General features: G+C 42.2%; 1 protein-coding gene across 1 annotated transcript in view; it reads right to left on the bottom strand.

Moving 5' to 3' along the window:
• The window catches only part of LOC134094284 (proprotein convertase subtilisin/kexin type 5), a 56835-nt gene that overhangs the window by 10340 nt on the left and 29424 nt on the right, over positions 1-17071 (bottom strand). The window contains exons 9-15 of the mRNA XM_062547760.1: positions 16871-17071; positions 15158-15400; positions 14607-14852; positions 13639-13834; positions 12541-12746; positions 11933-12033; positions 5353-5560 (exon numbers count right to left, since the gene is read on the bottom strand). The exon at positions 16871-17071 is cut by the window's right edge and continues 26 nt beyond it. Coding sequence (XP_062403744.1) covers positions 5353-5560; positions 11933-12033; positions 12541-12746; positions 13639-13834; positions 14607-14852; positions 15158-15400; positions 16871-17071 — 1401 coding nt within the window. The remainder of the gene's footprint in view (positions 1-5352; positions 5561-11932; positions 12034-12540; positions 12747-13638; positions 13835-14606; positions 14853-15157; positions 15401-16870) is intronic.

Here is a 17071-nt window from a genome sequence, read left to right as displayed (position 1 = left end):
TCATTAATTTGACTACACTTGACATTAAGTACCTTAATGGGAGTAAAAAAGGAGTAAAAGCAACTTTGCTTCAAGTAAGCTTTCCCGGATGTTATGAAGTAAACACTACTAGTGGGTGTTAAGTAACCTGAACACTCAAGTCTTAAGCGGAGCTTACTTTCTTGTAAGTAAAGGGTACTTACAGATGTAAAGTAAACATTACCTTGAAAGAAACCAGTTACATTATCCACGTCGTTTGAGGCAATGAGTTTCCACACATTTTTTAAGTAAGCATTACAAATTATTTTTTTACAGTGTACCCCATGCAACTTGCCATAGGGAGTTACAGTAGCTTCAATTAACTCCCGGATCTCCTTATATGGGCAAAGATGGCAGCTTTGGATCCTTTTTGTAGGCGAACTTCAGAGGTCTATAGCGGTTATTTCTGCACATGCACCTACAGTATAGAGCATACAGGTGACTGGTAAGAAACAGTACAGTCAGGTCAAAAGCGTATTAATTCTTATCTGGTCTAAGTTCAATTCAATCATTCAGTTATTATCAGACATGTTTTTAGTGGCATATCCTGCCCTTACAAGGCTCCTAGATTGCACAGACGCCATAATAATAATAAACAACTGGATGGCTGAGAGCTGAGCCGAGATAACACAGAGGTTTTAATCATAGTGCCAGACAGCTCTCTCCCTCTGACAGAACATTTTGCCTTTGGCATCTGTGGTTTGGCCTAGTCTAAGGAACCTTGGGGTGACATTTTACAAATCCCTATCTTTTGAAACTCACATCAAATCACTGATCAACTCAAGGTTTTTTCCACTCATCCATGCCTTCATTTCCTCCCATTTTCACTTTTGCAACTCAATCTTCTCCTCACTCAACAAATCTGTCCTTCACTGCCTGCACTCCATTCAACATGCTGATTCTAGGCTACTTACTAGATCAGACAGGCGCCGCACACCCATATCAGCCCTCTACTCCGCACACTTCACTGGCTTCCTGTAACTGTGTAACATCACTCACCTACACACCCCTTCAGGCCTTTCAGGTCTGTCAATCAAAATCTGCTACCCCCGCTGGACTCTGGAATGCTCTGCCAACCGCTCTCTAGCCACTCCCCTTCTCACTCTCACTTACTCCAGCATAGAAAAAAAAAAACATTTTGCTAACAAACTCACGTGTTGCCATTCATGGAAATTACGATGTCTCACTTAAACAATGGACCGTTTCAAGATCGTTGATCTTGGATAAACGTGCTGAGTCCGACACACATGCACCCATGTCGGTAAGCAGGCTGTTAAAGTAGCGTAACGTTGCATAGGCTACTCTACATCAACAACCGCGGTTGCCTACCGCCCTAGGTTCTGTTGCCTGATCTCTCTGAACATCTATCTATAAATGGCCTATAGGACACTGACTGGATCTGCTCCCAGCTACTTCAGTTCTTTAATCACTGCGATCCCATTGCGATCTTCTGAGGAGCGTCTGTTATGTCGACCAACCATACATGCTAGGTCAAATTGTAGATCCTATTCTTCAGTGGTTCCGTGTTGGTGGAATGAGTTGCCCAGTGCTCTCCGTTCCAGCAACAGCTTTGGATCTTTTAAGAGGGGTCTTAAGGCATATTTGTTTAATATGCACTTAGTCCTTTGAGTTTGTGATGTGTTATGGTTTGTATAATAGTATTGTTTTGTTATAATTTGTCCATTGATAGAATTTGACATTTATTTTGCTATTGTCCTTAAATTTAGCCATACCATGCTTGAGTTATTATTATTATAAACCACTCACAAAAAGTAAGGAAACTTGACTTTGGCCCATTATATCTTCCCTTTAGTAATACCAACCAGTAAAGTGTTTCATATCATTTTTATCGTTGATTTGTCACCTTTACAATGAGGTATAGCTTGTAAGCATAGGGCAATCATGGAATGAGCAACACAAGCAAACGTGTAAGTAGTGCCAACGAAAAATGTGCCAAAATGGCCTGTTATGCTGTTGGAATTCACCTTTGTTACTTCAAGCATTGACGATTGCACTCTCCCACAGAAATGAGGAAAACAAAACATGTTAGGCATACATTTGTTCATTTTACACTCAGTGTCAGGGTCCTCAGTAGCGTGTAGAGGATCCATATGCAGCCACAACAGCTTGGCACCTTCTTCTCATGCAGGTCACCAACCTGGCTACATTCTGCTGTGGGGTGACATCTCCCTAACTCGAAAGACAGACCTTGTTATCATTGAAGGCAATCATCATGCAGTTAGATACTGGGATGAGATTCTGGAGCCAGTGGCAATTCCATATCTCCAGAATATGGGACCAATTGCCATCCTCCAGGATGACAACGCTCGCCCCCATAGAGCTGGGATCATCAGAGAGTACCTCCAGAATTTGGGAGTGGAGAGGATCTAATGGCCTGCTGTGAACACTTGTGGGATCAGCTTGGGCATGCTGTACGTGCCAGAGTCACCAACAAAACCAGGTTGGCTGACTTACAACAGATCCTTATCGAGGAATGGAATGCCATCCCACAGCAGAATGTAGCCAGGTTGGTGACCAGCATGATCCTCTACACGCTACTGAGGACCCTGACACTGAGTATAAAATGAACAAATGTATGCCTAACATGTTTTGTTTACCTCATTTCTGTGGGAGAGTGCAATCGTCAATGCTTGAAGTAACAAAGGTGAATTCCAACAGCATAACAGGCCATTTTGGCACATTTTTCGTTGGCACTACTTACACGTTTGCTTGTGTTGCTCATTCCATGATTGCCCTATGCTTACAAGCTATACCTCATTGTAAAGGTGACAAATCAACGATAAAAATGATATGAAACACTTTACTGGTTGGTATTACTAAAAGGGAGATATAATGGGCCAAAGTCAAGTTTCCTTACTTTTTGTGAGCAGTTTATATAATTAACTGAGTGACTTATTTGATTGCTATTCTCATTTCACTGTTTTATTTCTCATTAGGTTAGTGCTTAAAATTATTGTTTTACTGATAATATAATATTACTATTCTGCCTATTTTGTAATTGTTCACTGTTAATTTAATTTGTATTGTTATTTATTTGTATGTCGCTTTGGACAAAGGCGTCTGCTAAATAACCATTACCATAACCATAACCATAACCAATTGCAAGGAACGTCGGTCTGTGTGTCACTCACCCTGTAACATAGCAGCCTAACGTCACTCCCGGTCCTCCCGGCTTAATTGGATGGACTCAAAATCTCTGACCATTCAAAGGACTTATGATGTGACGCCTAATATGAGGTTGCTGATCTTGCAACAATATGCTGACACACACACGTCGGTGGCACTCTGTTAAAATTTGCATTTCAAACAGCCGCTCTTGACTCTATATAGACATCGGCTATGGGCATAACATTCATTCAAACATCACTTGTGAGTTAATAGCACTGGCATGGCTATGGTCATGCGGTTAACTTTATCATTTCCCAACAACAGCAAAAACGCACGGGTATGTAATGTGTCTAATATGGTCATTAGCTGCAACTCAAACGCCTTTCCCCTTCATTTTTTTACTTCGAAAAGTGAGTAAAAAGCTCTACTAACTGCACGGGCCTGATTCTACATCATTGACAATTCAACATGATGTACCTGCATCAACGTAATTGGGCAACAAGTTTCTTGGAAAACATTGTTTGCACGGGCACTGCACTAGTGTAGTTAATGTACCATGACCTTGAACTTTTTCCTACAGACACACACACACACACACACACACACACACACACACACACACACACACACACCCTGAGTAATGGTATGGTTAGAAGAATAGCAAGCATGTTGAACTTCAAGTAAATCATATTTTTTAAATCATAGGATTAAGTTCTAGCCCGGTGTGTCAACCAAGACGGTGGCATTGTCAACGGACATCTCCATGACAGCAGACAACAGACAGTCCATGATGCAGCACATTTCCTGAAGAATAACACTATTCTTATAGTATTTCACTAAAACCTGCGTTTAGTTGCTGGGCTCTCTAGGTGCTAGTGTAACAGATGTCACCTAGCTTAGCTGTGTGTGTGAAATATTGGTAATCCTCACTCCCTGACACCTCAGGAGTACTGCTGGCGTAAAAGCTAGTAGCCTGGGCTTTTAGAGTGTGTTTGTGTGTGTGTGTGTGTGTGTGTGTGTGTGTGTGTGTGTGCTGCTGGCATAAAAGCTAGTAGCCAGGGCTTTTAGCTCGATTGTTAGCACGCTCGACTCCACACAACACAGGTTACGCAAACTAATATTAACCAAGACAAGGTATGGCATGGTAACAACAGTAGACCACTTCTCTACTGCACATTTTGCTAGGCCCCACAGCCAAAGCCTAAATGTAGAGAGAGAAGATTGGGTAATACTTGGGTGACATGTAACCGTCAAAAGAATGACATGACACGTCATGCACATTAACGACACATTATTGATGTTTATGACTGTTGTCATAATAGTATAGTATAATATACGTTTTTGATCCTGGGAGGGAAATTCGGTCTCTGCATTTATCCCAATTCGTGAATTAGTGAACACACACAGCACACAGTGAATACACAGTGAGGTGACGCACACTAACCCAGAGCAGTGAGCTGCCTGTCCAACAGCGGCGCTCGGGGAGTAGTGAGGGGTTAGGTGCCTTGCTCAAGGGCACTTCAGCCGTGGACTGGTCGGGGATCGAACCGGCAACCCTCCGGTTACAAGTGTGTCATTTGGTACACTTTTGGTGCACTTAGCTACTGAATCTTTTTCCTGCGAATTTCCTACAAAAACTCGAAAGCAGATTCAGTAAGGTGTTTTTAAACCTGTTTGCTGTTTCGTTCGTATAATGCTGAATCCCATTTCTTAAGTTCTTAATTAGCATAGTTAAAAGCCCTGTCAATCCCCATCAAAGGGCACCATACTGCAGGGCTGTGTATAATGATAAAATATGCATCTGTCATTTCAATCTATTGTTATTTATTATCATATTTTGGTGAATGAGGCCATTGTCCCTACCGCTTTTCAAAACACATTTACAGTTAGTGGATGGTTACTGTCCCCATTACTTATCACAACAAACTGACACCCATGAGTAAACCTTATCTCTAGAGTTGCAGGAGATAAGGTTTATTGGCTCTCATATATCAATCAGCGAGAGAAACCAGCGCAGATCTCTATCTGGAATCACCTTATGACACATGTGATTCATGAAATGTTCGAAATGTTCGACATGTGTTTTGAACAAATGCATGTGGGTAGACTCAACAAACATGCACATGCGCACGCACGCAAGCACGCACGAACACACACACACACACACACACACACACACACACACACACACACAGTATAGTGTACCTGTGCCAGGGTCACACACACAGCAGTCCTTCTCATCTCCCTGCTCCTCCTCCCGGGCTGCATGCTGTTGCCCAATGTCCTCTGGGCAGCAGCGGACACAGCGGGCATCCATGGCATGGAGGGCGAAACCGGCATGGCACGTCAGGCAGCTCTGCGGGCCGGCGGCCGAGCAGTGCCTGCAGGAGCCGTCACAAGGTTCACACAACTCCTGGGTTGGACAAGAACAACACACACTGTCAGTCTGATGGATGACCGAGGGATTTTTACAGTGCTGCTCTGTCAAGAATGTTACACTTTGGTCTATAGGACACTGACTGGATCTGCTCCCTGCTATTTTAATTAATTGATCAAGATGTACATTCCCAAGCGCCCATTGTGGTCTTCTGATGAGCGTCTGTTGTGTCGAGCAGCTATAAATGCTAGGTCAAATTCAAGAGTCTCTTCATCAGTGGTTCCATGTTGGTGGAATCTTTCAAGAGGGATCTGTTCAATATGCACTTAGTCTATAGCGCTTATTCTGGTTATGTATAATATAGTATTGCTTTTGTTTTCAGTAGGCCATTGATTGAATTGGGATTGTTATTTTATTACTGCTATACTCCTTAATGTAGCCTTACCATGCCATAGTTATTGTTATGGCATGATTGATTCACTCTTAAATTAATTATTGTATTGTTTTTATTTGTATGTCGCTTTGGACAAAGGCGTCTGCCAAATAGTCATAACCTTAACCATAACAACCTTTGTGGGACTTCTGGCACTGGGAGGATGAAGCTAGTTTATTATTATTACTATAAGCTTAAACATTTACTTAAGACCCTTCTCCTGTTTTACAATGTTATTTTAAGTTCAAGTTCACAGCCACCCAGCTAGTTGTTGGATTATATATTAAAGTATCACACCTACGCAATGGACTCTTTGACTTAAAACAAAAAAAAACATTTGCCTGTTTTATAAATATGCCCACTATGGGCTTCTCAGACATGTATTTCTGTTTACACGTTCAGTTGAGATTATGTTAATTTTCTGTAGTCGCTTACTATGAAATGAAACAAGGTAACGGGAGGGATCCATTATGGGGAGGGAATTACAGGAAACAAATCCATGATATGAGCTTGTCAAGCTTGATATTGTTGGTGTTAAATGGTGTTAAATGGTCAGCAATGTAGACTAACTAAAATGACCAGCTTGAGGTGGTATGACAAGCAAAACCAGCTGAATTACCATTGTAAGGCGGGTAAACCAGCTGAGAGTATGTTTTCGACCAGCAAATCACCTTAAGCTGGTCAGGCTGTTTTTTTTTCAGCAGGGGTAGTAGGGTTTGTTTAATTTGTTTTGTATTTCTAGTGTAGCCTATCTACTGTATGCTCTTTTAAGCAACTAATAATATAATTATATTAATAATGGAAATAAACCTTATGAACTTTATGCACAATTTGTTTTTCTCTTACTCTGTCTTTCATGCCCTCTTGACTTCTTCCTCTTTATCCCTGTCTCTCTGTTTCCATCCCCTCCACCAACACAATGTTTGCTTACATTGCTGTCAACATCAAGTAAACCGAAGCGTTTACTGTGCAATGAATGCATTTCGCTAATGAAAGAATTTACTGTTAAGTAGCACTACAAATCAAAGGCGCAAAGTAGCCTAGCCCTCGGTCACTTTTGTACAAGTGAACAAGAGGGAGCGGATAACAATATGATTTGCTTTGGACAAAAGTGCCTGCTAAATGCCATAACCATAACCATGACCATAACTCGTATGATGCGTATGATGACCTGATTGAGGCATTAAAATGCTGCTTATTGTTTGTCGAGTATGTTTTACTGTGGTTTGTTTTACAAATATGAAATGTATCACAAATTGGATATTAGTGATTGTTAGCCCATCATTTGATTGAGGCATTAAAATTCTGCTTATTTGTCAGGAATTATTCCATCCCATGATGACACTGTTTCTGTTTCATTTGACAAAGAATCTGGACCTGCTCTATAAGCACTGTGTCTGTTTGGAATTGTTTTGAGAGCCTATTGATGCATTTCAGAATAATGTCCATCACATCCAGTGTTTGTGAATATATCTAACTAAACGTATTAAATGTAGCTGGATACTCTTATTATCTCTTATAGCCACAATAGAGTCATTTGATCAATGCCATATTTGTGGTGGCTCTCCGAGACCCAGGTTTTCCTGTCTGGCCCACTTGGTAATGAAGTTGAATAGCCCTGCAGTTTATGCAGTTTCATTACAATGCATGTTTTTATTTTTTTTATCACGTAATTTCATAAAATGCTATACACCAAATAATGTATCCAAGATTATTCCATGGACTTCCCTTATTGTGCACTGACAACCAGTGTTGTGAACTTGTAGGCCAGTCAATCTAGCGTTTGACCCATAACTAATTGCAATAGTAATCATTCCAAGTTTTTTGTGATCCCTAGGTATATCTAATTAACATATAAAAAATCTACCCATTTATATTTAGTGGAACATACTTTTTTTCAAGGTCAAAGGTAGCAATTTCCAATGCATTTTGCCATTGGGATTTACTACTGGTGAAATGGGTAAAATTTTAAACTATAGATATCAAATTGAAACTTTCACAGTTGTTTACTCACATTAAGGCAAACATTTTTTGTATTGCAAGTTTTCTGAAATGTGATGTTTAGATATGCAAATGAGACCAGTTTTACTTAGATATGCAATAATTTGCATATATTTCTAGAAAACTAAATCTGAACAATAGGTACAGTCAGCTTCAAAATATTTGCTGCATTTTGCTTCTATAGCCTATTGGATACAAAAAAGCCTATGCAAAGGGAATATTAGATATCACTTCATATCACCTCAGAAATGAGGAAATCAAGTCAAGTCAAAATCAATGCGTTTCAATGGAAGTACATTATAGAACAAATGATTGTCAATGATATGGTATGATGGAAGTAGTTCAGTGCATGCCAACTCAATTGATATGTTGTCTAATGGTCAATATCTTCCTTATGTGACTTGACATGCATTGAGATACTTCCATCGTAGGCCTACCATATCATTGACAATCATTGCGCTTGTGGTTCAGCTGTGGGCACGCAATTAGCGGCAGGGACGGGCAGTGAGCGCTGTTTACGTAGCCTAGTGAAGTGACCGCTCAGTAAATTCCACGCAATTCTACATGCGAGTGCATTTGACCGGCATAAAATCGGCAGGTGTCGGACTGACCGGCTCATGGCCGATCACGTGAAAATCGGCCGATTCCGGTCACCAGCCAATCTATCGGTGCATCTTTCATTCAAAACTACTGTTTTAAGTCAATGTATAGTTTTTCTTTTTACAGTACACACACACACACACACACACACACACACACACACACACAAATCACTGCAAGTGCAAGGTAAACACTCACATTTCCCCATTAAATCTCGGGATATAACCGGGAGAGAGACGGCTCAATTAGGTGCTCATGCAAGCATGAACCCTATACATTTGTTATAACACAACAGAGAGATATGTTTTAATACACACAACATCTAATGAGAGTAACACTTGACAATGAAGTTGAATTCTCATGTTGCAAAAACAGCAAAATGACTAACAGCACAACTGTAACTATGCATGTAGATTACACACACACACACACACACACATCTAACTCATCTACCACTTCTGCAATTTTGTTATTGATCTTATTGTTATTTATTCATGGTGCTAATGAGTGGATGAATGTTGAGTGAGTGATCCGATTCCGCACTATACTTGAGCAAATGGCAAATAAATACTTGAACTTGAAATGTCAAATGAAACCGGGCCTATAGCCCAATAATTGAACACATCCCAAACAAGATTGTTGTGTCTGCCTGAAACTCATAATCTCAACAACAGGGAAATGAAACTGCTCCAACTGATCAAACCAGTCAAATGCTGCGGTTTTAAAGTATTTCAGTGATGAGCAAGTTTGCCTGTGCAAGTTCACAGAACAAAAGGCTCACAGAAACCAGTCCTATTCACCAGAAACATAATTTGCATTTGAAAATATGACCTTGCCGCAAATATGCGGAATCTGTTTGCCAGCAACTTGAAATTTCTGTAAAGGAATGAACCACAATGACATCAGCAGATGGTAGGATTTTGAGTGTGTTTAAATTACTCTCCTTGTAGCACCCCTTTCTACATTCCTCTGCAGGGAGAAGTTCACCTTGTCTAAATATAATTCTGTTTCCTTATTAGCTGTATAGACAGGGCATAACCCAGAACGATATGTTAAGGTCACTATCAAACTTTTCTCAATTGATTCTATAGTAGGCCTACTTTTTCGTGTAGAATCCATTTCTACGTTAGACATTTTTATGTCACGTAGCCTATAGTTAATTAGAACATTTTCATATTTAATTTGAAAATGAATACTGTATATTATTGTGCTTGCTTTGAGTCTGCATTGGCATTTTGTGTTATTATTTGTGTAATGTTACTAACATAAACATGACCAGTGTACTGTACATACATGTTAGTGGGATGGGTTTTTACAGGATGATGGCAGAATACGGTGCATGAACCACATCCACATCAAGAATTTTCACACTTCCCTTCTCACTTACATAATTGCCCTCATTAATCAGCCGAGCGTAGAAACCAGCGTACATCTGAGCGCAGAAATCATCTTACGACGGGGCTCACGTGTTATTCATCAAACTTTCGTGTCACTCCAATTCCAGCGTAAGAATAAATGTGTGTTGAAAAATGTGGCGGCTGGAAATAAGCGTAATTAAATATCACGCTCCTTTTAATGGCCTCGCTCCTAGAATTTACGACATGAAGGTGCATTATACGTCCAAAAAAGATCAATAGTGATCTCGAGCCACAGCTGACGTCCAGCTGAACCTTGTTCATTTTGACAGCTAGAATCAAGGAAGGCGGTAAACTAGAGCGATTTAAGCGCAACAAACTTTATTTCTGCAGAGAGAACGCATCATACTATAAATACATTCATTACAAAACCATACGACACTGCTACGACTATTTAAAATATATAATTCATGAATGTTGCGTTTGCCAAAGAGAAAGTAATCATCTCCTACAGTAGGCTATATGGCTATCCTAAGCCATCAAATGTGTCAATACAATAGGCTACATTACAGCAAATAGGCTGCACATGTAGGAAAGGTTATGTCCAAGATAGTCCATTCAACTCTTCAACTTTAAAATGTATGAATGCATATTTAGGTAAAACTGGTGTCATTTGCATATCTAAACATCACATTTCAGAAAACTTGCAATACAAAAAATATTTGCCTTAATGTGAGTAAGCAACTGTGAAAGTTTCAATTTGATATCTATAGTTTAAAATTGTACCCATTTCACCAGTAGTAAATCCCAATTGCAAAATGCATTGGAAATTGCTACCTTTGACCTTGAATAAAAGTATGTTCCACTAAATATAAATGGGTAGATTTTTAATTGTAATGCAGGAGGGTTTAAGGATCAATAAAAAGTATGAACCATTACTATTGCAATTAGTTTAAGTTTTGGCCCTTTTTTGAGCTAGATTGACTGGCCTATTGTGCCTGAACGCGTTCATTGAACGAAAGTTCATGAACTCGTTCATAATTTTGGTGAACGTGAACTGAACGAACTTTTCTGCCTGATGAACGATACCGTGAACGCGTTTATTCTGGTGTCTGTGAACGTCACGTTCACTCTTTTTTAATTTCGTTTCGCAAAAAACACACCGTCAAAGTGTTGCCCAACCGTTGAGTGTGCTTCTTTGTCTATGGCAGATGTCTGAATTCATATTTCCGTATACTACCGGATTTTTTCCTGCTGCCGACCTATGTATCCGTAATGTTGCTGCTACAGCTGCTATAGGCCTATCTATGCATGCAATCGCGGAAAAAAATGCAGCTAATGCAGCAAGTATCCTCCTCTCTGTAAAAACTACTCTCCTGACAGCGCGGCCACATTTCTGCCCAGCGAACCAAAGCCCAATTCATGGAAATTCTACATTAGATGTGAACAAACGGAGGTATACATTTTGCATGCTTCATGTCTGAATTTCTGCTCTCGTCAGAAATTCGGCAAGCAATTATAGCAGAATGTGCGTAAAACCTGTCTGAAAATGGCTATTTCATGTTAAACTAATTAAATATTTGCTGGCTATGGCAACAATTTTGAAAGAGTAGGCTATGGTTCGCAACATATTGAAAAAATGAACTGAACTAGTTCATTTTTTGGAGCTGTGAACTTCGTTCATAATTTGGAATGATGAACTATGAACTGAACTAGTTCATTTTAAAATTTGTGAATGATGAACTGAACTAGTTCATGTAGAAAGTGAACTTTCCCAACACTGCTGACAACACGGCTCTGTCTATTTCTCACTTTGCATAGATTAACCGTCTATATGGAAATATATCAGCAGACACAACTAACTAGTGTAATGTATATATAGCCTACACAGTATATTATATCTATATATCTATCTATCTATCTATATATATATATAGTATTTTAGGAGCTTTTTGGTGTGCAGATTTTTACGTTTTTATGTTGCACATGTGCTTGGACCTCTAATGACCACCAACTCACAGTCTGGGATAAGTAGCGACTCTCCTCACAGCGCGGATAGCACACACCCTTCTGCAGGATACTGCCCCAGTCACACGTCACACAGCTCTGAGGGTTGGAGTCTGAAAATACACACACACACACACACACACAATCACATGAAATGCACTCACAGATAATAAAAACACACACAAATCAAATATGAGCACACACTCAAACTCAAGCACACATACAAACATGACTGAAGACATTCAAATACACACACTCCACATCAGCGTCAGGTCTGTTTGAAGGCTGGGAGAAAGAATCCAAATTCAAACATCCTAGCTGCCCACAATGGGAGTTCCAGACCATATGTTTTAGAACTGGCTAGAGCTCAAGCATCCTGCTGCCAAGCCCTGAAACAGGATCAGTGTGAGGACTTTAACCCTTCAATTCTACTGTATGTATCCGCTATGAGTTGCTAAACTAACACCATTCAAGTGAAAAGGGCAGTCCACATTTGTAATTCAGAAAATGTCTTTCCACAGTACCACAAACAAGAGAGAGAGACGTGTGATTTCATTGGCTCAAGTTGAGGTCAAGCACTTACAACCTTTCGCTGTCACAGACCTTTGGGAACCGCTCACCTGTGCAGCTCTGACAGCTGGTGTGACACTGGATGCAGCGCTGTCCTGTCTGGTAGAACCGCTGTGGGCAGCGTTCCACGCAGAGCCGGGTTCCGTGAAGTTCTAGCAGTGGCGCGGTACAGGCCTGGCAGGACTCGGGTCCAGGACCAGAACACTGATCACAGGAACGGTGGCATTTTTCACAGCTGTCCCCATCTGCATAGAACCTAGGAGAAGGGAACCAAAATCACTTCACTATTTCTATCACTATTGTATATTCATTATTCTCATCTATCTACTGTATCTATCTATCTATCTATCTATCTATCTATATGTCTGTCTATCTATATCTTCTTCTGTCTGTCTGTCTAAAAGCAATACATCCATATGTGTGCTGATGTGGCCAAAAAAACCTGTGCTGGGCCTATTGACTTATCTGAAAATACAAAACAATGTGTTTGTCTGAATGAACTAGGCACAGTATCCTCATGTTAGGCCTACTTACATATGGTGTTAATATGGTTTTGTTTCTTTTACCTTGCATAATGTCCTGCGGCTTATACACAATGCGGCTTATATGCGGGAAATTACTGTAGCCCAGTTTCACTTTCACGCCATCCGCTTAAACTTTCCTACTTGCTAGATTTGATCAATCTTCCATAGCCTACGTGCACAAGTATGCCTAGTTTGAGTCAAGCTACTGCTCTAAATGATGTTGTCATCAGTAACTTCATTCAACTGCGCTTTTGATTGAAGTGTCGTTCGGTTGTTAACCTTCGCCAATTGCGTTAGGGGGCGGAGAAAGGCACAGATTACCCAACGAGTTTCAGGATTGATAAATAGGGCGTAAACTGAAGTATCGTAGCGTGTGCTTTCTGCGGGTTGGCTATGGCGCTAAGAACGTTACGATTGCAAATCTACGTACATCTGGCCCTCAGAGTCTCCAGCTCCATGTGCTGCCTGTGGCTGAATGACCATGACCTAATGTGCCCTGGTGATAAAGTCCTCTAGAACAGAAGGTTGCCCAATATGACCACAAATGAGTCGGTATCTCACTGTGTGACAGTGCTGTATGGTGCGGGCGGCTCTTTGAGTCCAGCCCTTCCTCTCTAGTCTCACCCTGTAGGGCAGTGGGAGACGCAGAGGTGCAGGAGGCGCAGGTAGCCCCGGGAGCAGGAGGTGCAGTCTCTGGGGGAGGCCCCGGAGCAGGTGGAGCAGACGTGGTCGCAGGCGGAGCAGAAGCCCAGGTCCATGCCGTCCGCCTCCTCGCTGGCAGAGTAGGTGCCCGCCGGGCACTCACTTACACACGAGCCATCTGAGGGCACAAGGGCACATGTTACAGTTTTTCTCCGTTGGTTTGGCTCATTTCCTGAAACAGAAATGACATTCTCACACACACACACACGTGTCCAATAGTAGAGCACACTCACACTGCATACTGTAACAACACACAAGACCTGCACACCACAAGGAACACATAATGCACATGCTGTACAGTGTACACTCATGCAGACACCCGCACGCACACACACACACACACACACACACACGTGTCCAATAGTAGAGCACACTCACACTGCATACTGTAACAACACGCAAGACCTGCATACCACAAGGAACACATAATGCGCATGCTGTACAGTGTACACTCATGCCGACACCCGCACGCACACACACACACACACACACACACACACACACACACACACACACACACACACACACACGTGTCCAATAGTAGAGCACACTCACACTGCATACTGTAACAACACACAAGACCTGCACCCCACAGGGAACACATAGTGCACATGCTGTTTGACAGCACAGACATTCCCCATAACTGGTTTGATCGGTGGGGCACACGACATACCGTAGCTCTTCATGGTGTCCTAATCTTAATTTTCACAAAACCAGAACCCCGAAGGCATTTTGTGATTATTGATGTTTTCTCTGGGATAAGCTAAAGGAGTGGTCTGGCTTTTAAGATTAAACATGAGACTGAGGAGTGCCTACTGTACTAAAGGATTCTATCAAGCATTCCTCTGAACTGGAAATGGCAAAGAGGTGGCAAATGCTTATAGCCTTACTGTGGAGGTATCTGGGCAGGGCACAGGTCAGGCAGTCAGCAGGTCCCGGGCCCTGGCAAGACTGGCACTGTCGGTGGCATGCCTGGCAGGTGAAGCGGTTGGCGTGGAGGAAGGTCCTGGGCGGGCAGCCTGAGTCGCCGGTCACTCCGCACATCAAAGTGTTGGGGTCCAGGGCCAGGCCCTTGCCGCACTGTGTGCAGAGGTTGGGCTCGGGCCCCGTACACCGGGAACAGGTCTGGTGGCATTCTGACGACAGCGCCGTAACGGTCACAAGGAAACGACACACACCATAAGCAAACACACAGCCTTTGATAGGAAAGAGTATTCATCTTATCGCACACGGTTGGACACAGACAAAGCCTGCTGTTTACACAAAGAGGCACGAGTATTACATATGAGAACATATGGGATATTCAAGTCATTAAACGCTAGGTATATATATGAATCACTCCCTCGTGTTGACTCTGTCATCGTCGTCGTCAGAAAGCCGAGTCATTCGAGGGTGGTGTGCTGCTCTGTTGGTTGTTTCATGTTACAGTAAAAGACCCCACCTTGGCATTCCCGCGTGGACGTCTCGAAGTACGTGCCGTTGGGGCACTCCTCCGAACAGGTGCCCTCGTAGAGCTTGGGCGTGGGCGCGGCGCACGTCTCGCAGTCGTCCGCCAAAGGGCCCGAGCAGGTGGCACAGCTGGGGTGGCAGCGCACACACTGGCCCTCGTCCAGGTCCTCAAAGTAGCCCTCTGGGCAGCTGGCGTGGCACACACCGTCCAGCAGCAGGTACAGGAAACTGCACTCTGTTGAGGGCCGAAAAGCACCACAAGATAGATCAAGCACATCTATCTATCTATCTATCTATTAATTTATCAGTTCATTAATTTAGCTGACACATTTTCATCCAAAGCGATGTACAGATACCAATAGCAGGCTCCAGTCTCCCTTGGGACTCCCTCAAGGGCAAAAAGTCGATTTTGTAAAACTTGATTCGTAAAGCACATTTAAACACAGCTTTCACCGACAAAAGGGTATACAGAACTAGAGCTGTTTATGAATTCAAGTTGAATTGAGTTTACAGCTTGACAGCTGTTTGGGTAGGAGAGTCAGGAGCCTGTCTTCTGGAATCTTCAGCAAGCCAAGTCTGTGATGATTCAATCAGAACTAAGTGATCATCCAATAAAACTAAAATAATAAAGTTTTATTGGATGATAAAACCTAGGCCTAGGCCTACTGTACTGTATGTATAACAACATCCCTGGAAAAGTTTATTCAGCCAGAGAGTGTACAGTAGCTCTTCAGTGACAATTATTCCACAATAATACTGTCAATCACAGATGGCCAGCGCAATGTGTAATCCCAGGCATGCAGATGATTGACTACCGGATATGCTACCATTGAGAGCGTTCTTTGTCTTCTTGTTCAGACACGGCCCACTGAGTTCTGATGTGGTAATAAACAGTACTAAACAGTACTAAAGATAATGATTTTACAATGGCTTCAAATGCAACTGAGTCAACCGTAATCAAACAAATCAATTTGATAGTGTCCATCAGTTACTTATTACTGTTGTAAGAACCTTTTTCTCTATTACCTCCGCCAAGGAGGTTATGTTTTCATCGGGGACCGGCGTCTGTTTGTTTGTTTGTTTGTCTCTGTCTGTTAGCAAGATAACTCAAAAAGTAGTGGACAGATTTCGATTACATTTTCAGGGAAGGTCAGACATGACCCAAGGAAGAAACGAACAGAACCGTTCATGTGTTTCGCTAAGTGGCATCTATAAACCATGTCCCTTTTTGGGGAAAGCAGCTCCATAGCTTTCCATTCAATCCAAGTGATCTGCTATCCCCAAAAAGCAGGTGTGGACGTGTACAGTAGCAAAATCAAAGTTGCCGGCTGTGCTAGTCTAACGTGCTACATCACCATCGCTCCCACATTCCCAATAGAGTTGGGCCCTTTTGCCTTGCCCTGCAAGCACTACAGGGCTGAGCTCCATGCTCCCTGTACAACCGGATAAAGTAATAAATCCCTGATAATGTAATAACCCCGATAATGTTATAAACAAAACTACACTTAAGTCCATAGAAAATGTAATACAACCTGTTAATGTAATAACTTCCCAACATAATAATGTAATAAACTTTTTACTGATGATGTAATAAAGTATTGCATTAACAGAAGATTATTACATGATCAGGTTAGCCTTCATTTCGCAGGTCCCGATAATGTAATTAATTCCCCACAAGCACCACAGGGCTGATCCTCTAACTCACTGGAGCAGGTCTTGTCGTCTGTGCAGGCATCGCAGTGTGGAGCGCAGCGCCGGCATGTTCCGTCTGTGGCGGCGTAGCTCCTGTCCAGCGAGCAGTTGACTCGGCACTGGCCGCCCTCCAGGAAGCGGCCGCCCGCACAGGAGAGGCACTGGGACCCCGACACGTCGCACGTCACACAGGGCGCTTCACAGGCTTGGCACG

The sequence above is a fragment of the Sardina pilchardus genome, chromosome 10 (assembly GCF_963854185.1).
Source record: "Sardina pilchardus chromosome 10, fSarPil1.1, whole genome shotgun sequence".
Taxonomy (NCBI): domain Eukaryota; kingdom Metazoa; phylum Chordata; class Actinopteri; order Clupeiformes; family Clupeidae; genus Sardina; species Sardina pilchardus.
Note: the sequence above shows the minus strand (reverse complement) of the source record. Positions and strands in the feature narration are given on the sequence as shown.